The sequence below is a fragment of the Myxocyprinus asiaticus genome, chromosome 30 (genome assembly GCF_019703515.2).
Source record: "Myxocyprinus asiaticus isolate MX2 ecotype Aquarium Trade chromosome 30, UBuf_Myxa_2, whole genome shotgun sequence".
In the NCBI taxonomy this organism is placed as follows: domain Eukaryota; kingdom Metazoa; phylum Chordata; class Actinopteri; order Cypriniformes; family Catostomidae; genus Myxocyprinus; species Myxocyprinus asiaticus.
The window spans coordinates 36,075,390-36,099,175 of record NC_059373.1 but is presented as its reverse complement, the minus strand read 5'-3'; the positions used below and the strand labels follow the sequence as shown (position 1 = coordinate 36,099,175).

The following is a 23,786-nucleotide window of genomic DNA, read 5'->3' as shown; positions in this document are numbered from 1 at the left end:
CCATATTTTAATATTCTGTGGATAATATTAAAAATGTCTAATAACAATAATTTATATTTTAATATATTTTATATAAAATAATATTGCATTTCAATATCAAATATAATAAATTGATTGGTTAACTTAGTTGTAGTGTACCGTTAATTAATTTATGTCATGGAGCAAATTATCAAAGAATGGAACATAATTGTAAAAGTAATTAACTAATTGAGATAATAAACAACATGAATAGTTACATAAAAAGTTTAATGTTTTTTTTTTTTTCCTCACAGCTGTAGCCTACTGTCTTAAACTGCATGGAAAGTGCTTCTCTAATATTCCGTCCACATGAATTCATGCGCTAATGAGCTGTTCTGCAGAACTGGTTACACATGATGAGAATAATGTAATGAAGAACCCGTGAGATCAGTAGAAAGTCATCTTATGTAGTTGTGCATGATTAATAGTGGTAATGTGCTCAGGCTCGAGGTGAGATGGGGACGTTAGTGTGCGCGTGTGGAGAGCAGCGGCAGAAACACCCATCGACATGCTGACAGGAACTTCAATAGTTTGAGTCCGGCTCTGATGCTGCACAGATGCGCTCAAACTCGCAATGATGCTGGAATAAAATCAGCCAGATATGCGGATAAAGGATTAAAATGAACTGTGTGACTGCTCCACAGCTCAACTTACATTTCCAAGCAGTTTTAAATCAATGGCGTTAACTCATTCAGAACGGGTAAGTTTAAGTTTGGATTTTATTTTTTTTAATAAGTCTGTTCATGTCTGGGGTGTCTGTATGTTTGATCCTGCGCGCGTTATCGTAACCAAACCGCATCAGATAATTAAACAAAACACGTTGGTTCTGTCTTACCTAACGAGCGCATTTTGTGGCAGATGCCGCTGTTAAACGCGTGGGATCACAGGCGCGTTTTGGCGCGTTCTAGAAATGTTGCAGACAGCTAGTAGCCTTCTGTGGGTTCTGAGATACAGTATTATTTCATGTCGATTTCACTTTAATTATTCCTTCTGCTGTTGCACTGTAGCTGAAACTATACGAACTGATGGACATGCGATTGAATGCGATTTCAGGAGTACCAAATATAATCTTAAAGATGACAAACGATTTAAAGTTGCGTTAATGAAAAATAACCCCAATTTAGAAGCTATTTAAGAAAATACTAATGTTATTAAAGCTTAGAAATAGTAACCAAGATGACTAAAGCTTTACACAGTGTGTAATTTATGAACACTTTATAATTGTAGCCTATAATATACATTGTAGGCTATAACCTTATGCTTGACATAATTATTTGTACATTCAAGATATGAAATGCCTTGAAACTTCGATTCATACACTTTTATATATGCCTATAATGTTTGCTGAAGTATTATAAATGGAAATTATTAGTAAAAAGTGCTATTAACTATAAAGAGAAAGCTATTACTTGGTTCATTTAACCAGTCATACACTCTAACAGGTTTATTTTAGATAGAATGGATAGTAAAAGTCGACTTTTATATCAGGTTTTTTAAGGCATTTTTATTGTTTGGCCGAGTAAGTGACACATCTTGGCTTATTTGGCTCAGTCTAGTGCACCTCCTTAAAAACACAACAAATCACATATGATACATAGATATTACTGCAACATCTCTTAAAGATATTTATACATATATTAACTTGGTTCATAGCAGGGGTCTTCGACCTTTTTTCAGGGGAGGACCCCCTGGAAGAAGAGGCGCCCTGTTACATTGTATAACATTGATTGAATCTGTTGTGTATTGCACTATATTATTGTATTTTCATACTTTCTCATGATTTAAATGAATAATTATTGATGTACAGAGCAGTGACAGAAATAACTTTTCCATTGAGAGTCTAATACTTCAATTTAACTGATTTATTAACATAAATTAACTATTTAAGTAATTATATCTTATGCTTAATGCAATATTATGTACAGCTGAAGTCAGAAGTTTACATACACCTTAGCCAAATACATTTAAACTCAGTTTTTCACAATTCCTGACATTTAATCATAGAAAACTTAGGTCCCTGTCTTAGGTCAGTTAGGATCGCTACTTTAAGAATGTGAAATGACAGAATAATAGTAGAGAGAATTATTTATTTCAGCTTTTATTTATTTCATCACATTCCCAGTGGGTCAGAAGTTTACATACACTTTGTTAGTATTTGGTAGCATTGCCTTTAAATTGTTTAACTTGGGTCAAACGTTTTGGGTAGTCTTCCACAAGCTTCTCACAATAAGTTGCTGGAATTTTGGCCCATTCCTCCAGACAGAACTGGTGTAACTGAGTTAGGTTTGTAGGCCTGCTTGCTCGCACATGCTTTTTCAGTTCTGCCCACAAATTTTCTATCGGATTGAGGTCAGGGTTTTGTGATGGCCACTCCAATACCTTGACTTTGTTGTCCTTAAGCCATTTTGCCACAACTTTGGAGATATACTTGGGGTCATTATCCATTTGGAAGACCCATTTGCGACTGAGCTTTATCTTCCTGGCTGATGTCTTGAGATGTTGCTTCAATATATCCACATAATTTTCCTTCCTCATGATGCCATCTATTTTGTGAAGTGCACCAGTCCCTCCTGCAGCAAAGCACCTCCACAACATTATGCTGCCACCCCCATGCTTCACGGCTGGGATGGTGTTCTTCGGCTTGTAAGCCTCACCCTTTATTCTCTGAACATAACAATGGTCATTATGGCCAAACAGTTCAATGTTTGTTTCATCAGACCAGAGGACATTTCTCCAGAAAGTAAGATCTTTGTCCCCATGTGCACTTGCAAACTGTAGTCTGGCTTTTTATGGTGGTTTGGGAACATTGGCTTATTTCTTGCTGAGCAGCCTTTCAGGTAATGTCGATATATGACTCGTTTTACTGTGGATATAGATACTTGTCTACCTGTTTCCTCCAGCATCTTCAGAATGTCCTTTGCTGTTGTTCTGGGATTGATTTGCATTTTTCGCACCAAACTACGTTCATCTCTAGGAGACAGAATGTGTCTCCATCCTGAGCGTTATGATGGCTGCATGGAACCATGGAGTTTGTACAGATAAATGTGGTACCTTAAGGCGTTTGGAAATTTCTCCCAAGGATGAACCAGATTTGTAGAGGTCCACAAACATTTTTTTCTGAGGTCTTGGCTGATTTCTTTTGATTTTCCCATGATGTCAAGCAAAGAGGCACTGAGTTTGAAGGTAGGCCTTAAAATACATCCACAGGTACACCTCCAATTCAGTACAAATCCTATCAGAAGCTAATTGGCTAACTGCCTAAAGGCTTGACATAATTTTCTGGAATTTTCCAAGCTGCTTAAAGGCACAGTTGACTTAATGTATGTAAACTTCTGACCCACTGGAATTGTGATATAGTCAATTAAAAGTGAAACAATTTGTCTGTAAACAATTGTTGGAAAAATTACTCATGTCATACCCAAAGTAGATGTCCTAAACGACTTGCCAAAACTATAGTTTGCGAATATTAAATCTGTGGAGTGGTTAAACATTTTTTTTTTTTAAAGAGTTTTAATGACTTCTGACTTCAACTGTATATATAGGCCTAGAATAAAATATTAAGAAATACTGTATATCAGACATTATAAATATGGGAGCATTTATCTTAGATACAATCTTGTATCTGCACATTATATTTTAATGTTACCAAATACATTTAATGATGGAGGCAGAAATGAAACATTTAGCTTCTTGACTTTAGATTTGGTTGAAAGTAAAAAGATTATTATTTATTTCAAAAAGTGTAAAGGTGCATATTTTGTTTATTGTATATTTGCTACAGTACTGCCGCTGACCCCCTATTGAAGACCCCTGATTTATTTTGTCTGAATGGACATTTTAAATGGGGCGTGATGTGCACAACTTTATTTACTAACTGAATTATGGAGCTACATTTCAATATAAGATTATTTAAATAAAAAATTAATAAATAAAAATAAACAAGAATAAAAAAAAACAATAGCGTTTTGCTTGTGTAACAATGGCACTCTGAAGTTATACTGAATGTAAAATTAAAAGTGTTTTCACCAGGGGCCTGGGTAGCTCAGTGGTAAAATACGCTGGCTACCACCCCTGGAGATCGTTAGTTCGCTAGTTCAAATCCCAGGGTGTGCTGAGTGATTCCAGCCAGGTCTCCTAAGCAACCAAATTGGCCCGGTTGCTAGGGAGGGTAGAGTCACATGGGGTAACCTCCTCGTGGTCACTATAATGTGGTTTGTTCTCGGTGGGGCGCATGGTGAATTGAGCATGGTTGCCGTGGTGGATGGCGTGAAGCCTCCACACACGCTATGTCTCTGTGGCAATGCGCTCAACAAGCCACGTGATAAGATGCGCGGGTTGACTGTCTCAGACGTGGAGGCAACTGGGATTCGTCCTCCGCCACCCGGACTGAGGTGAATCACTACGCCACCATGAGGACTTAGAGCGCATTGGGAATTGGGAGAAAAAGGGGAAAAAATGGTTTTCACCATCATTCCTCAGTTGAGAGGATGTGTAGCCTTATCACAAATTTTTTGTGACTGAAAAACAATGCACTTATTGTCTTCCCATTCATTTTACACCACAATGGCATGAATAATGCCAACATCTGTTAAGAACAAGTGCAAATACCTCATACTGATTCATGAGTGCCTTTATAAGACTCTAACTCAAAGTGCCATTGCAGAAATCCCCCATCAGCACTATTGAATTTCATCTTCCTCAGGAGATGCACGGCACCACAGTGCTCATCATCTGCACCATCAATCATACAGATTCCTGTACAGCAGAAGAACAAGTTCTTTTTCATCTGTCACTGCCAGTCACTGCTCCATAGGATGGTTTAATATGTCTATACTGTGACCTCCAGCCCCCTGTGTGTTGTTATGAAGTTCCGGAAAGGAAAATCAATGTTGCAGCCATCTTGGTATGGATCTGTGCTGATTGCTAATAGTTATGACTGCCTCCAGGGTCTTTAACCATCGTTTTCATAGATCTCAATACAGACTCATGGGACTGGAGGAATAGGTTTCTCAGTGACTGTGAGCTCTGCATGAATCGAGTGAGCAGGGGTGAGAGAAGGGTGAGAGAGAAATAAAGAATAAATGAACAAATAAAAAAGAATGGAAGAATGGAAGGAATGGAGGAAGAAGATAAGAAGGAAATAAGGGAGAGAGGATATAAGGAAAGGAAGGAAGGATAAAAGATGAAAGGAAAAAAGAAAGGAAAATTAAAGAAAGAATGGAAAGAAGGTATGAGGGAAGAAAGGAAATACGGAATGAAATGGAAAGATGAAGGAAGACAGGAAGAAAGTAAATGTAGGGAAAGAATGAAGGAAGGAAAGAAAGAAAAAAGAAAGGAAATGAGAAAAAAGGAGGAAGAAATAATTAAGAAAGAAAGTAAAAGGAAGGAAAGAAGGAAGGCAGAATAAGTGAAGAAAAAGGAAGAAATGAAATAAGGAATGGAATGGAATGGAAAAAGGAAGAAAGGCAGGAAGGAAGGAATGAGAAAAGAGGGAAAGAAAGAAAGAAAGAAAGGAAAGAAGGAAGGAGGGGGGAAGAAAGGAAATACTGAATGAAAAGAAAATAATGAAGGAAGAAAGAAAGGATACAAGAAAAAAGGTATTGAGGAAGAAAGAAGTAAGGAATAAAGATAAAAGAAGGAAGGAAGAAGCTTGCAGACAAAGTTCTGCCCACACTCTTACACTCTTTGCGTTTTGGGAAAATCACCTAAATGTCCCTGCTCCTCTCATATATATTTATATGTGTATGTGTTTGCACATTATTGACTGGAATAAATCTGTTTGCTTCTGTATGCCACTGCTAAGCCCTCACATATGAGTAATGCATCTGTTATTTGGCCTGTTCTTTTAGAGAGCTCTGACCTTCATCACCTTGTACAATAATCTATTAATGACCTGAAAAGACACAATGACCAAAACCAAATCTGTATGGAGAGAGAGTTGCATTAAACTCAAATTAGCATTGTGACATAACAGTCTGATCATAAAAAAGATATTCAAAGCTTTTTTTAATGTGCAAGGCCACTGCAGTTTGCAGCACTTTTCTTGAACACTATAGCAGACATTATGAAGCAGAATATTACTTAGATTCTCTCTTTGACCGCTCTCTTTTTCCAAATAAATCTACAGACCTCACTTTAGTAAATCATTGTCCTTTGCACTTTCAGAATCACTAGAAGAGAAAAAGAGTTTGATTATGAACTTCCCTTGTATACAGTAATGATTTTGAAATGTGATGAAAGAAGTCATGGTTCTGAATGATTAGCATATTCATTTAACATAAATATACAGTGAGGTTTTAAAATCTGCTTGTAAAGATTTTCTAATTTAATTTTTTTTTTTTTTTAAATAAAGGTACTTACCTGAAGTGTTTGTAAATGGTAACCTATATGAAACATTACTGTACTTACAGTAATGTTTTACAGTAAATACATTGTACCTACAGACTAATATGGCATAACCATACATATTTATCTAAAGTGTACCAACATGGTAACTAATATGAAACTTTACAATACCTCTCAATTTCATGTTAAATATTTAGTGGGCCTACTTACAGACAAGTGTGGGGTAATAACAAGCACTTACTTGTAGTGTACATACATAATAAATAATGTGAAACATTATAGTACTTACCAATACTTTAAAAATGATAGATATTATTATATATAGATAAGTATTATTAAGTCCGCATGGTACATGCTTTTACATAGAACCTACTATGAAACACAACTGTTACTATAAAGTGCATTTTAAGCAAGGCCTTCTTCACATGACAACTGGTAAAGCTGGAAGCTACTGCCTATTTCCAAAATGAGAATTGTTAACACCCACACAATTATTAGGTATGTCATAAAAAATACCTTTATGAATTGAAGAAATTGCAAGGATGTAAGGAGGGTAATGTCATGGTACATACCAATCAGTTAAGAGAATCAGTGTTCAGTTAAAGATTGTTAGGTAAGATGAACTGCAATGGTACTTAACAATAAGTACTCAGGGGGCCTTGGTAGTTCAGCAAGTAAAGACGCTGACTACCACACATGGAGTCGCAAGTTTGAATTCAGGGTTTGCTGAGTGACTCCAGTCAGGCTTCCTAAGCAACCAATTGGCCCGGTTGCTAGTGTGGGTAGAGTCACGTTGGGGTAACCTCCTTGTGGTCGCTATAATGTGGTTCTCGCTCTTGGTGGGGCGCGTGGTGAGTTGTGCGTGTATGCTGCGGAGAATAGTGTCAGCCTCCACACGTGCGATGTCTCCACGGTAATGCGCTCAACAAGCAGGGCTGGATTGGTAATCTGGTATACCGGGCATTTTCCTGGTGGGCCGACGCACTTTGGGGCTGATCAGGGGCGGACTGGCCATCGGGAGAACTGGGACTAAGCTGAAATGAGCCGCCGCGTTATGCAGAATGGGCCACAAAACGGCGCCGCGATATGCCGAATGGGGCAGCGATATGCAGAAAAGGACAGTGACCCCCCCCACACCTCCCCAACAATTCTGGGCCAGTTTCTATGTAAAATTTTGGGCCAGTTTCTATGTAAAATCCTGGGCCGATTTCTCTTCACCCCTGTCAACAAGCCATGTGATAAGATACACGGATTGACGGTCTCAGATGCAGAGGCAAATGAGATTCATCCTCTGCCACCTGGATTGAGGCGAGTCACTACGCCACCACGAGGACTTAGAGTGCATTGGGAATTGGTCATTCCAAATTGGAGAGAAAAGGGGAGAAAAAAATGAAAGAAAAAAACAGTAAGTACTCAATCAGTATCTTCGTCCACGCTACCAAGAAGTCAAATTGAAACAGGTTGAAATTAGATTTTGAATCTTTAACATGGACTACAGTGTTGAACCCCATGGTACAGTATATACAGTATACAGTATATATCATATAACATGTCAAAAAAAAAAATATTACCATGATTCCATATCCAAAAGATCATCGTAATACCATGGCATGTTTTGGTACCAAAACCTTTTTTTTTTTCTTTTTGTCTAATATCATTCACTTGACATAAAAGACACCTCATATTGGCAAGATCCATTATTCTTATCACCCATCTAAAATTGTCTCCTTTACTCAATTGTGGTGCTGTGTATAAATAATTTTTCATTGTCGTAGGCATCGCTTCTTAGTGTCATCTCTGCAAAGGATAAAAGTCTGCCTCATTTGAATTTTTAAAATGTCTTGGCATCTGCTTTAACATATTATGTGCAAGTTTGAGCTTCACGCTGGGAAATGCTGGGTCATATTTTGACTCATAGATTGAGCAATAATTCATGGCATCTTTCTTTAGCTTTCTTTCACTTAAACAGCCTACAGTGAGTCATTTGGACTCTCAGAGGCTCCAGGAAGCATGCTAAGAAATTAAATGAAAGCCCAGTCTGGGCTGAAGTTGCATCATGTATAATATTCAAATGTTTTTAATTGCTTATATCATACCTAGAGAACTAATTCTAATTGGGATTTCATTTGTACTAGAAGTTGAAGTAAAGTGGAGGTAATTTCGAATGAAAAAAGCATTCATGTCTTTAATGGGGCTCCAGGGGCCATGTGTCCACTGACTTCTAAAGACATATTCCTACAGAAAAAAATAAGACTGTCACTTGAACAAACAGCACAAAAGTGATATTGTGGGTATTTTACACCTTTATTCACTTAAAAATTTAAATGCATCAAGAGTGATATGTAATATATTTAGATTTGTACATACAGTTTATTAAACACGTCATTGCTGCATTTTTGTATGAAATACAAAATGTTAAGTTACCACTGCCAATATGATGGTACTTTTGAGGGTGTAACAAATGCCCCTCTGAACAAATATTCTGTATGAATACATTACTTTGTTTTCACAAAGGTTGGCTAGACTTTATCACTGTCTGCAACCTGTAAATATGACTGTCGAAATTCGTTCCTTGGTGACAGTCATAGTGAACTTTCAAATTGTTTTCAAAACACTTAATCACACATTTAATTGGAAAATACATTCATGATACAACATAAATGAGAATTTATAATATTGTTTATTGTACCTAAACAACTAAATCAAAGAAATAAAATAAACTTAATTTGATTTGGTTGCAAAGGTGGCTAAAGACAGATGATATTCTAATTTTGCATTCTCATATCTGATTTATCTAATATTGCAAACACAGTAATTACACCAATATTTATTTGAGAGCACTGGACCTTACACTGCCATTGAGGGGAGTACACAGCTCATTTAGAAACTTAGCCATGAAGAGAATAGAAATATCATAATTAAATCCTCCACATTGGGATTCAACTTGTTTTAACATGAGTTAACTGTATCCCATGATTCGTGAGCAATTAGGATTTCTAAAGCCATGGGAGAACATATTTTTACTGCTGTTTCAAAAAAGTATGCAAATATGGTGTCAGGAGAATGCAATGTAGGATTAGGGGACTCAGAAGAATATATTAGTATACATTTTGCGGCATTAGGGTTGAAGTTTGACAGCTGTAATACGTTCATTACGTACTTCCAATGAGTATTATTGGCCTAGTCGATGTGTGCTTAAGTTAATTAGCATTCTGAATCCAGATCTTGTTGAATTTTGGATTGCAAATGGTAAATTCTGCACCCGTGCAAATGTGTACTCATTTTCACTCAATCTTTAACATCATCAGAATAATGTGAATGATTTTGAATATTTGAATAATGACTTAAATTTCTGTCTATTCCTCAAAGCTATCATATAACTTCAGAACATGTAAAATATAGTGCACAAGTTGTATGGACTACTTTTATGAAACTGTCATTTTGCATTTTGTCTTTTTAGGAGCTTGGATGTATAATCACTATCCACATTCTTTATACAGAAAAGAACAGTTTGGACACTCTGCCAAATAATACTGGGTTGGAATGACATGATGGTGAGTAAATGATGACAAAATTTTAATTTTTGGGTAAACTAACCCTAAATGAACCTCTAACAGAGTCAAGCCACTACAGAATTAACAGAAGCAGACTTTATTTGGTTGCCTTGTGGCTTTTTGCTGTGTTGTGGACCGTTGTTTGCTGGGCAAATTTTGTTGTGTTTTGCTGCAAAACCTAAGATTCTGGATCACGAACTGTAGAGTAAATCTCAATTAAAATCTTACTCTTTTGTCTCTCAGAACTCAGCCATACACATGCTGAGTCGACCAATGTGGCCTTGTAAACTCTGAATCTGTGGAGTGTACACCCCTTACAGCCACGCCGAAGAGATGTACCAGGAGGTGGCGTTTCTAGCCGGCAGCACTGATCATCAGTTTACCACCTTCCACTTCAACCCTTTGGAGAACCCCCATGAGATCAGCAGCAAAAAGGGCGTGTTTTACAAACGAGTGCAACTGCAGCACAAGCCTAGAAAGGAGAATGAGATTTACCGGCATCTTGCAGGTAGCGTGGACGAGGATGATGCAGTTGACCGTGCCGCCATCATTAACGTGGGTGGCATCCGTTATCGCATACCATGGTCCACTCTTGAGGAGTTTCCGTTGACGCGCCTGGGAAAGTTACGGAGCTGCAGCAATGCCGAGGAGATCCTCGACTTGTGTGATGACTATGACGCTCACTGCAACGAGTTCTTCTTCGACCGAAGCCCCAACGCTTTCCGCTCCATTGTCACGTTCCTGGCGGCCGGAAAGCTTCGTCTCCTGCGGGAGATGTGTGCTCTGTCTTTTCAGGAGGAGTTGCTTTACTGGGGTGTGGAGGAGGCAAGTCTGGAGTGGTGTTGCTTGAGAAAGTTGCGTCTTCGGCAAGCAGAGCAGCGGGAGAGACTTCGGCAAGAGGAGGAAGAGGCCGAGCTTGCTTCGCGTCAGTCATATGAGGAGGCGCCATGTGACGGGAGCCCAGAGGAGGGACGTTTGGCTGGGTGCATGCACAGCCTCAGAGACATGGTGGAGAATCCTCACTCTGGGATTCCTGGGAAGATCTTCGCCTGCCTCTCGGTAGTTTTTGTGGCCATTACGGCAGTTACACTGTGTGTCAGCACCATGCCTGACCTGAGGGAGGAGGAAGAGAGGGTGAGTGTGCACTTAACATTACAGGCCAAGGCTTGTGCAACAACAAATTTTTACAAGTTGACTAGTCTTGTATAACTAGTCAGTGATTATCTTATGTAAATGACAAGCCATGCAGCAGCAGCAATCTGACAGCCAGGATGAGAGTGAGCCCCTCCAAAGTCCCATAAATTCAGCTGGAGATTCATTACTACGGTTGTGTCTAAAAAGGAACTGTCGAGCTGTGGAAAGTCTGCGAGAGTCGCATGCGACATTCATACACAGTGTTTATTGTGTTTATTTTGACTCCCACAGAAACCCTACACCTAACCCCTAGCCCTATACCTAACCCTAAAGGCCCGTGTATACTTTGTTTTCCGCATTCCGAATTGAATCGTGCCCGGTCAACCGAGTTTTCAAAGTATACTCCATTGACTCTGAGTGCAGATGGCGACTGTTTTGTGATTTTCCTACCGTGACCTGTAGAGGACAGCACAGAGTTGTATCCTCTATAGAACGTACGCTCTATGGAAAAAAAAGAAGGACAGCCAACTGTCCATGAATTCATACGTCGAAAGTCGTCTTTATACACCTCATGACTTGAGTTGTATAAATGGGGGTGACTTCTCACCTTTTCACAAAAAACTCATCAATGTGCCCATCCATTGTTGCTGTTACTACTACTACTTTGTTATTTTTATTAGTAGTGTCCACTATCTTTTTTGACTACTTAAAAGCAACGACCCCAATATAAATTTTGCCACCTAGTGGACCCACATATTGCTGCAGCCAATCCCATGCACATGCGCAGATGATGTACAAAGACAAGGACTGTCCACGTTTTGAGAAAATCTGGGCTGCACGCGGACAATCCGTGCAGACTATGTTGATGACGAAATTTGCGTCACACTTACTGTGCGTGTTCTGATCAGCATTGCTGACAACTGAAGTATACTATGGCCTTAAACCTGACTCTACCCCTAAAACCAACCCTAGCCTGAGTTACAGCGATGTTTCGTTCGTGAACTAATATTTGTTTTTGGACGAATCTTTTTGGTGAATGGATTTGAAAGGCTTAAGTCACAAGGATGAATCAAAATCCCCACCTATAGTGTATTAATGTAGCCTATACTAGACTTTAAGTTTCTCCCACCACCAAACATCCAATTAAGCCCCTGGGAAGAACTTGGTACAACCCCTTCTCAAGGCACTAATAGCAAGAAGACAGGCACCACGCATCTGCTAATGGGATCCAATGAATAAACAATTAAGATGCCCATAGGTGATTCAAACAGAAAATCATAATGCAAAAATTCAAGTTTGATGTTTACCAAAACTGCACCAAACTTCACTACATTTCTGAGGACATTTATTTGACGTTTGTTGTCTTTAGGTGTTATTAGTAAGGTTAGGGTATAGAGCAAATATTAAGCTATCTAGTGGTGCTTATATTGCATCTAAATAGTAATTAGTTCACTACTATTACATTACAATTGCTCTGGCTGTTGTTTAGGGATTTTCCAAAATCCCTAACCCAAATCTTCTTCCATTCAAAATGTCATTATGTAACTCGTCCCAAACGTTTGTGCTACAGACATGAATCGGCTGGCTTGTTGAGGAGAGGTGTGCTATGACTTTTACAGTACAGTATAAGTGATTGGATATACGTTGTTTGCCTGGCAGACTAAAGACTGGCGATAAAATCCTGTACACTAAACATTAAAAAGTGATCAAAGTGATCATATTTCCAGATCTTAATGTCATAGAGACTCATTTGACTTGAGCTAGCAAGCAGTCTTTAAAGGAATAGTTCACCCAAAAATGATAGTTCTCTCATAATTAAACACCCTAATGCAGTCTCTAATTTATATGACTTTCTTTCTTCTGCAGAACCCAAAGATATTTTAAAGAATATACAGCATGATGTGTGTTTATCCACACAATGCTATTCAATGCTGTCCAATACTTAAAGGCAGCATAAAGGTAAAGGTTTAATCTTAGATTAGTCTTCTGAAGCTGTCTCATACGTCAAGCACAAGGAAGTGTGAACAAGCTACTTATGAATGCACCAAGGAAACTGGAACCCTGGCAACTGCCAAGCCATGCCCTAGCAACCATCCACAGCACCCAAGCTACTGTACAGCAAAATGCTCCAGCCATATATCAGCACCAGAACATTGTAGAAAAATGGGGGTGGACTTGTTTGACTTGAGGCAATGTATTTAGGCACTTGGTTGGACATTGTGGTGGTGTATTTTGCCACTGCAAGCACCACTCACATTTTCTTTGATGTTTAGGAAAACAAGGTACTCACTGGTACTCACACACATTGTTTTCTATCATTGTGAGGACTTATTTTTTACATCTATTCTTTTTATTCTGAGCTGATGATATTTTCTATCCCCTAACCCTACCCATGCCCCTTTCCCCTTATCCAAAATGTTTCTATTTAATTAAAACATTAAAACATAATGCAACAGTCAACAAAGCCCTTTTCCTCATGGTAAAGTAATGTCGATCATTTGTGCTTTTTGGTCTGGAACACAAGTGGCTTATTCTCTTAAGTAGTTAAAATATGTAACTAATTAAAAATGAATTAGTAGAAGTGACTTTAGTCAGATTCAAACAGCCTCTGGCACTCTTGAAGCAGTGAACTTCAAACACACTCCAAATATAAAATGCTAATCAAGCCTCAGACATGTTATAGGACCCTATCAGACACTCCTTGACCATTATTGATAAAACAGACATCAGATGTGATTAGAGACTTTGGGAAAACCCAACCAACAATGCTATCTGTGCCCAGGGCCCATTTCAGAGCAGAAGCTCTGAAGCTTTCAGAGTTGTGACTAAGGAGTGTTTGTGTACTTGAACATAGCCCTCTGCATAACATCAATAAAGATGGTGAACATTAAAGTGAAGAAAGAGACTGAGGTGTCTTCCACAATCAAAGAGTCATGCTGAACAACAGCAGGTTCTTTATCTTCAAAGAGAGAATCAATCACTGTGATCGATTAATTGTGCTCTGGAACACCAGTCTCTCTCTCTCTCTCTCTCTCTCTCTCTCACACACACACACACAAACAAACATTATGAATATCCATATACACACACATGCATACAGTATACAGTAGAGTTGAACCAATCTAAGACCCAGACCAAGACTAGACCCCTCCAGGCCAAAATCAATACCATGACCTGTCACACCAAGATCCAGACTGTCCAATTTAATGAACCAAAATGGAGAAGTAGCCATTCAGATGCATGGAAATCTTGAATTCAGTGTAATGGTGAAAATGCTGTGCTGACCTCTGGTTCAGGTAATTATCAGCTGTAGCATGGTGTTAATATACTGTGTTCCTTTACGGAAAAGACCAATATATGTGATCTTGAGAGGTCTCAAAATCTGGTATACACACACACACACACACACACACACTTGTCCCATATTAACCTAAGGGCTCTGGCTGAGAGACAGATAGGCTTTGAAAAGAGCACTGAATCCCTTGTCTGCAGGCTGTGGGTTTGTGTTTTTTGTGAATCTGGCTAATATATAACCATTTCAGCACAATCGTCCCCACAATACTGTATGAAAGCCAATATTAATCATGTAATGTAAAAGTCAGTTTAAAACACGTCTTTGAGGGGCAGCATGCCCTGACGGGAACAATCAGCTATAAAAAATGAACTTCATGCTATATCAATTATATCTTCATTAGTCTCACGTTGCCAGACTTTTAACTTCTAGGATAAAGTCTAGTCACATTTACAGCTATTCTAGCCAAGAACTGCCCAATTAGACAGGAAGAGACCATTAAACTGACATTTAAAGCAACCAACCGAAGTTTGTTCTGGTTATGCAAGCTGATTATGGGTTGGTTCATCTAAAATAGTTAATACCACAATAATAGACTGCCGTAAAGAAGGGAAGAAGGAACAATGTACAGTATATTGTATCATTTTGGGAAAATATTTTCGCCACAAGCACAAGTCATTCACACTTTTCAAAGTTTATTTTGTAGACACAGACTGATTCTACGTAGACATGGTCAATCCATTTAGCTGTTCATGACACACTTTCTTCGCTTGCATATCGCTGATTGCAGGTTTGTAAAGGTTTGTCCATAATTAGGTGAAAAACCAGTGCCAAAAGTGTAAAGGCAGTCGCACACCGGACGAGAAGCGCCAGGCCGCGGTGTGTCTCAGCTAGGCACAGGTATCAAACACAGGGCACACTGATCAGGTGACAGAGAGTCACCTGATCAGTGTGATCTCTGATCAGTGTGATTTTGTTACACCTGATCAGTGTGTAACAAAAGTTACCAAGGTTTTTCCCTTCTTCAAGAATGAACAATGCTAGAGTAAATAATCTGTGATCTTTGTCAATGATTTGGAATGAATTTAATGGAAAATATGCATGCGCGGCAGAAATTTGAGCAGCCTCCGGAGTCATAGCTGGGCACCGCCGACAGTCACCGAGCGGCAGCAGCGGTGCGCATACCTTCATTGTTGTTTCGAATTTTAGAATGCGGCATATCATCCGCCAGACGCATCCGGTATGCAACCCCTTAAAATCAAATACTCACAACACATGAATTACACTAATGCAAAGCATTAAAATATTGCAAACTTTTTTCTTTTTTTCTTCTTTTTCAAAAATATTTGTGTGCATGCAATTTATTTTTACACTTTGCTATTTGATTTAAGCTTTAACATACAGTATCTTACTCTACACATGCAAATCTTTTAGGCACTAATTCACCTTCATAATTTATTATTAAAATCATATTTTTTTGTAGGGATGACAAAAATCAAGCAGTTTCCCAATTCTGATTCCAAAAACACCTCAAATCTGTCCTGCTCAAATCCGGCATCTCAGAAAAACTATACTCAAGCCATTACTTCCACATCGGCCCCACAACCACAGCAGCCCACAAAGGCCTGCCCGAGCACGAAATACGCATACTTGGCCACTGGTCATCCGAATGCAGTGCGAGCTAACTCACGTTTATTTGTATCTTGGGCTCTCCCGTTCGAAGTGCAGCGAGGACTCCCCCGTTCAAATGAAGTGAGGGCCCCCATTCGATGGCAAGTTGGGCTTGCTCACTTGAGCGGCAGCCAATCTCCTCTCCTACGAGGTTCGCCCGCTCGCTTCACGGGCCCATCCCGTCAAACCAGTTGTGTCTGGAGGGGGGGCTTAGGTCGGGTCCAAGTGACTTGGATTCACGCCTCCGCTCGGGGTGACCCCCGCTTTCAGGCATATCAGGCTCCTCCAGCACAATCACATCAAGGGCTCTCCTGTTCGAAATGCAGTGGGGGTTCTCCCGTCTGAATTCTCATCATTTGTATCATGGGCTCTCCTGTTTGAAGATCCAGGAGGACTCCCCCTTTCAAATGCAGTGAGGGCCCCCGTTCGATCGCAGGTTGGGCTTGCTTGCTCATGTGGCCGCCGAGCCCCTTTCCTACAGGGTTCGCCCATTCACTGCACGGGCCCATTCTGTTGAACCAACCGTGTCTGGAGGGGGGCTTATGGTCGGGTCTAGGCAGCTTGGATTCACGCCTCCACCCGGGGCGAACCTGCCCGACCACAGGGGCGGCCCTCGTGTTTGGATGTAACGACCCCTCCAGTGCATAACAGCTCCCGCAAGAGCTCATTTCCATGTGGTCGTAACTGCCACTGTCTCGTCAGTGCTTCAGACTATTTTCATTCTTCATTTTCTACCTATCCTGTACCTCCCAGTTTCCTATCCCCTGAGCAGACCCTAGCGTGAGGCTGCCTCCACTAGTGGCTCTGCTCATTCTATCATCTTTGGCACCTCTGCCCATCTCACACAAGGCTTAGCAAACGCTTAGCAAATCATTTCAAGTTCGTCTCTTTTGGGGGGAAATAAGAGGCGTCGTAAAAACATCACTTCGTACTACAAGGATCTGTAGGTTCGCTGTCCCATTTCCTGGCTTCTTTTTGGGGGTACTAGAGCTTGGGTCAAGTCTCGAGCCTCAAGTCCTTGCCCAGGACAGCGAGCCAAACACTTTTACACTATCCTCAATGCAGGATTACATTAACTTGGAACTACTGAAATGGAGTTTCATTAACAAAGTTAAGGAGGGGCAAGTTCATTTAATCCGACCAATCACACTGCCAGAGCAAGCGTATATAAACAGCTGCTTACCTCTATATGGCATCGAGCCTTCCGGCATCCTTCCACCTCCCCATCTCCACCTATCTATTTCATCAATAACTAATCTAAGTCCGGGGAGGTATTCAAGCTCGGGTCAAGTCTCGAGCCTCGGGCCTTTCCCCCAGGACAGCGAGCCAAATACTTTTACACTATCTTCAATGCAGGATTACATTAACTTGTGAACTACTGAAATGGAGTTTCATTAACAAAGTTCAGGAGGAGCAAGTTCATTTAATCTGACCAATCACACTGCCAGAGCAAGCGTATATAAACAGCTGCTTACCTCTACGTGGCATCAAGCCTTCCAGCATTCCTCCATCTCCCCATCTCCATCTATCTATTTCATCAGTAACTACTCTAAGTCCGGGGGTGTATTCAAGCTCGAGCCTCGAGCCCTTCACCCAGGACAGTGAGCCAAACACGTTTACTCTATTTTCAATGCAGGATTACATTAACTTGCGAACTACTGAAATGTAGTTATAGTTACATTTATTCTATGAGATGATAAGTTGCACACAGCCCTATGCTAATGTCTCAATAACTACAAACACAACTCAAAGCCTGACCTAACTCTCAGTACATTCATTATATACAACAGCAAACAATTACATTATCAAACTAAACACATTATCTGAGGCCTCTGTGGAAACCTGCTGGTGTCAGTAATGAGTTTGTGATGCACTCAAATGGCTCAATTATAAAATTAATTAGAGAGGCTCAGAGACAAGCAGAAGAAAGGAAACACTCGACAAGTCCTGTGAATTGCTTTTCTTGCACAGGAGATGAAGCATCCTGATGAAAAATGTTTTCAAGCCATGTTTTCTGAGTGCTCTTGATTGCTGTTCTTGAATGTTTTGGTGTACACACAGCTTGTTTGCCTTCTTGAATGTGTATTTCCATTATCATGGCATTACAGCATTTTTGTAAATCCAAAATTCTCAGTAAATCCATGACCAGTGAGGGTTGATGGAATCTTTCCACATTTCAGATCTTCCGCACTGATTGTGGGGGAAATCTGCAGAATTACGTGGAAACTATTTAAATGTGGAGTTTTGTTAAATAGAGCTGAGAGTTGGAACCTGAAAGCATTATCAAATTACCACAAAAAATATATAAATAAACAAGTAAGGCGCAGGGGATGTGTATAATATACAGGTTTTTAATCCTTTGGAAATTTGCTGAACACAGATTCTCTGCATATATAGTACAGTGGGGCACAAAAATCTGAGACCACTAGTGCAAATGGTTCTACGTTTACTCTAAACAGTTATAGACAAAAACTACATGTAACAATTTTCTCTCAAACACACACACCCTTATATCAAGCCCAACTGGTCCTGTCCATTAGAGCTTAAACACCCTCTGAGATATGGGATGAGCTCTGACAGAGAGAGCAATATCATACAGGTCAGTCTATTTAGGGAGGGCTTGATCCTGAGTTATGATGTCTAAAGCAGCCCCCGGGACCCAGCGAGAGAGAGTACAACAGGAGTAAAGAAGGACAGCAGCCTCATTATACACACAACAACAACATATTTAGTTCTTCTGTAATTCTAAACTATAATACGGACAGACTGATGGTGAATAGTAAAGTAATAGTTCACCCAAAAATTTTAATTGTCATAATTTACTCCAAAAATACGTTTATGCATTGACCAGAAGCGCATTGCATCAACAGCATGGGAGACACGGGTTCCAATACCGCGTTGTTACCAGTGAGTAATCACGTTCGCATAATCAGTGATGAGCCAGATTCAGAGGTTGCATTTTTCCCTCTAACATTAAATTTTAACTCCACTGATGGTTAGGGTTAGGTTTAGGTTTGGGGTTTGGGTTGGGTGGTACAGTTTATAAAACATGCATTCCTCTTCACTGTATTGCAGCCTGTACAGCTGAAAACAACTTGTTTAATAACTCGCTTTTGCCACTGATTTGGCTTCAGAACACTTGTAATATTGCACACTGCTGCTTTATGACATGCAAAATAGTCATATTGACTACTTATGGGCTTAATGTTCTTTTTTTTCTTTTTTCTTTTTTGGGGCTTTCTCTTCTTGTGTTACAAATAAAAGCATTATGGGTTCTGAATGAAGAGGGTAAGTAAATAATGACTTTTGATGTTTGGATGAACTGTTCCTTTATGAATATTGAAACATGTAACCCGCTCCTCTTTATAGTGTTTACATCAAAGCCATAAGTGAGCACAGAACAGAGAAAATGTTTTGATTGGCTCTGGAGTACAAAAATACAGCCGATCCAGTCAGACGTGCCCACACACTCAAAACACACTCAGCGTGTAGAGGACAGGAATGATTTGACCCTGACAGTGAGAATAAGAGAAAGCAAGAGACAGATGAGAGGGCTGTGTAAAAGATGAGTGCCAAATTGAACCTCAATTTAGAAGGAAAGAAAAGAGTGATGATGGACACAGGACAACAACAAACAGCCACTACTTGAGCAAGACAAGGACAGTCAAATGCATTTACTGCAAAACTGTGTTTTTCTAATTGTAAATGTGACAAAACAAAGTTCAAAAACATTGAATGTCCTCATAAGTGAATCTCACAAAGAAATGCCTGGGTCATATATAATCCCATAAATATGTTGCATAATGAAAATTAAGTCTATTTTAGGACCATTAAGATTTTCTTTCTTTCTTTTTTGTGTAGCCAAGAGGATAAATTTCATATAATTTAACTCTGGTCATAAATTGGTCATGGCCCCTTTAAGAGTTTTGCGATGCCCACTGTGTTACACGCATGTGCTGGTTAGAACGTGAGAGCATGCTTTGGGCAAGAGAGCTCCTGGTTTTGTTCATCGTTTGAGAATACTTTGGGAGGCATATGGATTGCATGTGTGGAGTCTGACCACGTTCTGTGCACACATATGATGACTGGCCTCTACCGTATTTCATTGTAAATGATTTCATTTCCGTATTCCATTTTTATATTTAATTTTTTGTATTTTCTTTATTCCTTTTTTTCTCTTTATATAATACGGCCCCTTCGACTGCTGTTTTTTCCCCATTTTAATAAACAGCCATCAGATTAAACCCCCCAAAAATAGTTTTGTATGCTGTGGTGTACCAGCTACATTTGCATTGCAATACTGTTTTCGTGGCAAATAAGCATGACTTACCCATAAGCTCTCTTAACTTTAATGTAAAAAAACAAACATGATCACACAGGAAATCAACACGTTGCTTCCGAATGTCCATGTTCCATGAAATCAACCCCATTCTGCCGAATTACTGACAAGCGTCATCCCCCATCAGACAGTTTGCAACAATTTAAATTTGTTTACCTTTCCATCTGGCACTACTGTTAGCGTGTTGCGCGAGTGTGATTCGGAGGTTACACTTTTGCTCTACATTTTTTTTACCCTACTACCCAAAGGGGTTGGGGTTTGGGTAAGAAGGTAGAGTTAATAAAATATGCATTTCTGTTGACTATTACATAATTTACAACTAAAAATACAACCACCTTCTACCACCACTCAGTGGACATTTTACCCAGAAACTGGAGCTCACACATGCCCATCCATTCAACAACACTTACAGCTTCGGCCACTAGGGGCAGTGATTAGAATTTCGGTAAGCACAGACCAATATCAGCTGAAGAATTTTCGACCTATAGGCCTACTGTCACCTAATTTACAGTGTGATTAGTCTGCAAAAAAAATTAAAAAATAAATTCAGAATGAAAAATACTACTATGGTATATACTTATGTATATGTTGCAGATGTATACTTTACAATTTAAACAATGTATTTCTTTTTCACATTACAGTAAAGAGAATGAGATTTTTCCTCATTATAAAAGACCAGTAGTACAGTAGAGAATTTAGGGGAAAACATGGTGAAATATTGTCATGAAAATAATGTCACAGTGCAAACATTATTTTAATATGATCTGGAAATGTTCTTGACAGGATTCCTGAAATTCATGCACAGACAACTCCATCACAGCTACACCATTCAGCGCTGCTGTGGGCAATTATAATAAAGTAAAAAAAATCAACCTATTTCTTTACATTTATATACAGTACTGTGCAAAATTTTAGGCAGTTGTGAAAAATATTTTATAGTGAGGATGTTTTCATAGATAATGCCATGAATATTTTTTTATTTATCAATTAACTTCATACAAAGTGCAGTAAACATTAAAAAAATAAAATAAAATACTTGCGCACAGTTTTTCTTGGTTGCTTGCAGATAGAATGTTCTAAGCTTCTTGGAGAATTCACCATAGTTGTTCTATCTATTTCGGCTGTCTCAATTGCTTCTGTCTCTTCATGTAATCCCAGACTGACTTGATGTTGAGATCCGGGCTCTGTGGGGGCCATAACATCTGTTGCACTTGCAGAGCTTCTTGTTCACGTTCTAAACCTAAAATTGCTATGCCCTATTGTCACACTAAAGCAGAAGATATAAAATAACTGTCTTAAGACAAATGTTTTTGTGAAACATCTAATGAGCCTAAGACGTTTGCACAGTACTGTTAATCAATAAGTACTGTATATGACAGATACAGTATAACCATAAAAGCACATCCACGAGCGTACTTAATGCATACTTTATAGGTTTCAGATATTAGACACAGTTGCAGACTGAGAGTCGAGGTGTCAGAATACGATGTAGGCAAAAGCCGCAAGTCTTAGTTCAAACCGAAGGCTGTGTGCATGTTCACTTGAAATTGGGAAACAAAATTCAAAGAAGCATGTTAGCAGGGAACTGTTTGAATTATAAAGTTGACAGGCTTCATAAAGTGTAGGGAACTTGAGAGGGTTGTATGATTTCTGCTGGATTTCACTGAATAACATTAATTAAGACCTGCAAGGACAGGCTCTTCAATACATTAATGAAATCACAGCTTCTTTTCACCAAAACTATACATTTTCCATACCAGTCACATCGCCACACATTGAAAATAATGCTGAGGTGAACTAATGTCTTATTAATCATAGTGAATATATACCGGGTTGTGAGATTGCACTAAACTCTTAATGTCTTGATTGCAACATTGTTAAAAAAATGTTCAATACATTTTACTAATCTGTGGCTTACCTCATAGACTTCCATAGTAAGTGCATTACTGTACACGTGACTTTTGTATGTTTTTACAAATCAAAATGGATTTTCTGTGGTATTTACTGTAAATAGGAATATTCCTTTAAAAAGATTTTGTTGACTCCTATTAAGGAACACTAAACATAGAGCTGTGCTAGTGCCTGGTTGTGCCCAGCATGCTTTTTTTTCATGCAACGCCCTATTTGTGATGCAGTGTGCAGATTTTATGCTTAATTTTGGTCTGGTATACAGTATATATACTGTATATAGGAGAGATAGAAAGGTGAGGGGAAAGAGACATGTCATCTCTCTTATGTGCAGTGAAGTGAGTTAACTGGACATATGCTAAATAATACTGAGTAAATGCATTACAGGCCTGTTGTTTTGTGATCCGAGAGGATCAGGAGCCCATGTTTGCTCGGATGGGTAATTGTCTGGTTTTAATTTTATCACTGTGTTACTGAGAGGGAGAGTGAAAAAAATAAGCCATCATCCAAAAAGCTTCCAATCAAAGCACAACAATAAAACCACAACAAGAGCATTTTCAGGGAATGGACCTAATGGATTGCAAATGCATTTCCTCTTTAACACACTCATACATACACATATGCATGTACATATTAGCCTCTAAACAATGAAAATGTGTTTGGCAGCTTGTGTTCTTTATTTCAGAAATAAAGAATTGGTTCCCTATCAGTTCATTAGTTAGGATTTGAATTGGTCACTGGAAGTTGAATTGGAATTTAAATTGTAATGGCAGAAATTCACAGTCAGACAACAGAGGATTTTCATTAGTCCAGCACAAATTTTGCAACATAAATAATTACCATAACCTATTGCTAATAATCATACATTTTGACATTCAGCACACAGTATACATATAACCCATATGTATACATACATATACTGTATATATGTACAGTATATATACAAATTGTGGTTACAGAAAGGCACCTACAATGGAAGTGAATGGGACTAATCCATAAATATTGAAATACTCAATGTTTCAAAAGTTTAGCAACAAGATGTTAACAATAAACTGTACATGTTAACATGATTTTAGTGTGATAAAATTGCTTACTAAACTTATCAGGCGATTTGATCACAATGAATCTCTGTTCATAAAGCTCAAACACACAAACATGATGCTGATGTCTGGTTGTTTGTTGATTACTGTTTCCACATTACCTCATGCCAAATGTGCCTGTAGGAAGCTCTGAGGAAACTCACCGCTGTTGTGTTGATAACATTTTCACAGATTCTGCAAAATATGTAACATGCAAAACTAATCCATGCCATGCCAAGACTGTTTACTTAAAGGGATAGTTCACCCAAAAAAAAAAAGAAAAGAAAAAAAAGGCTTTATTTACTCATCTTCATTTTATTTCAAGCCCATATCATTTTCTTTCTTCTGTTCGACACAAAAGGAAAGGTTTAGCAGAATGTTAATGCTGCTCTTTTCCATACAATGAAAGTGGATGATGAAATTGTCAGTGAATAATGATATATATT

At 38.9% G+C, this 23,786-nt stretch overlaps 1 protein-coding gene across 1 annotated transcript in view; it reads left to right on the top strand.

The window, feature by feature from the left end:
• The first annotated feature begins 481 nt into the window (after positions 1 to 481).
• Positions 482 to 23,786, top strand: part of kcng2 (potassium voltage-gated channel, subfamily G, member 2) — a 38,131-nt gene continuing 14,826 nt past the window's right edge. Inside the window, exons 1-3 of the mRNA XM_051663206.1 lie at positions 482 to 718; positions 9,824 to 9,917; positions 10,161 to 11,051. Coding sequence (XP_051519166.1) covers positions 10,251 to 11,051 — 801 coding nt within the window. The 5' untranslated portion in view covers positions 482 to 718; positions 9,824 to 9,917; positions 10,161 to 10,250. The remainder of the gene's footprint in view (positions 719 to 9,823; positions 9,918 to 10,160; positions 11,052 to 23,786) is intronic.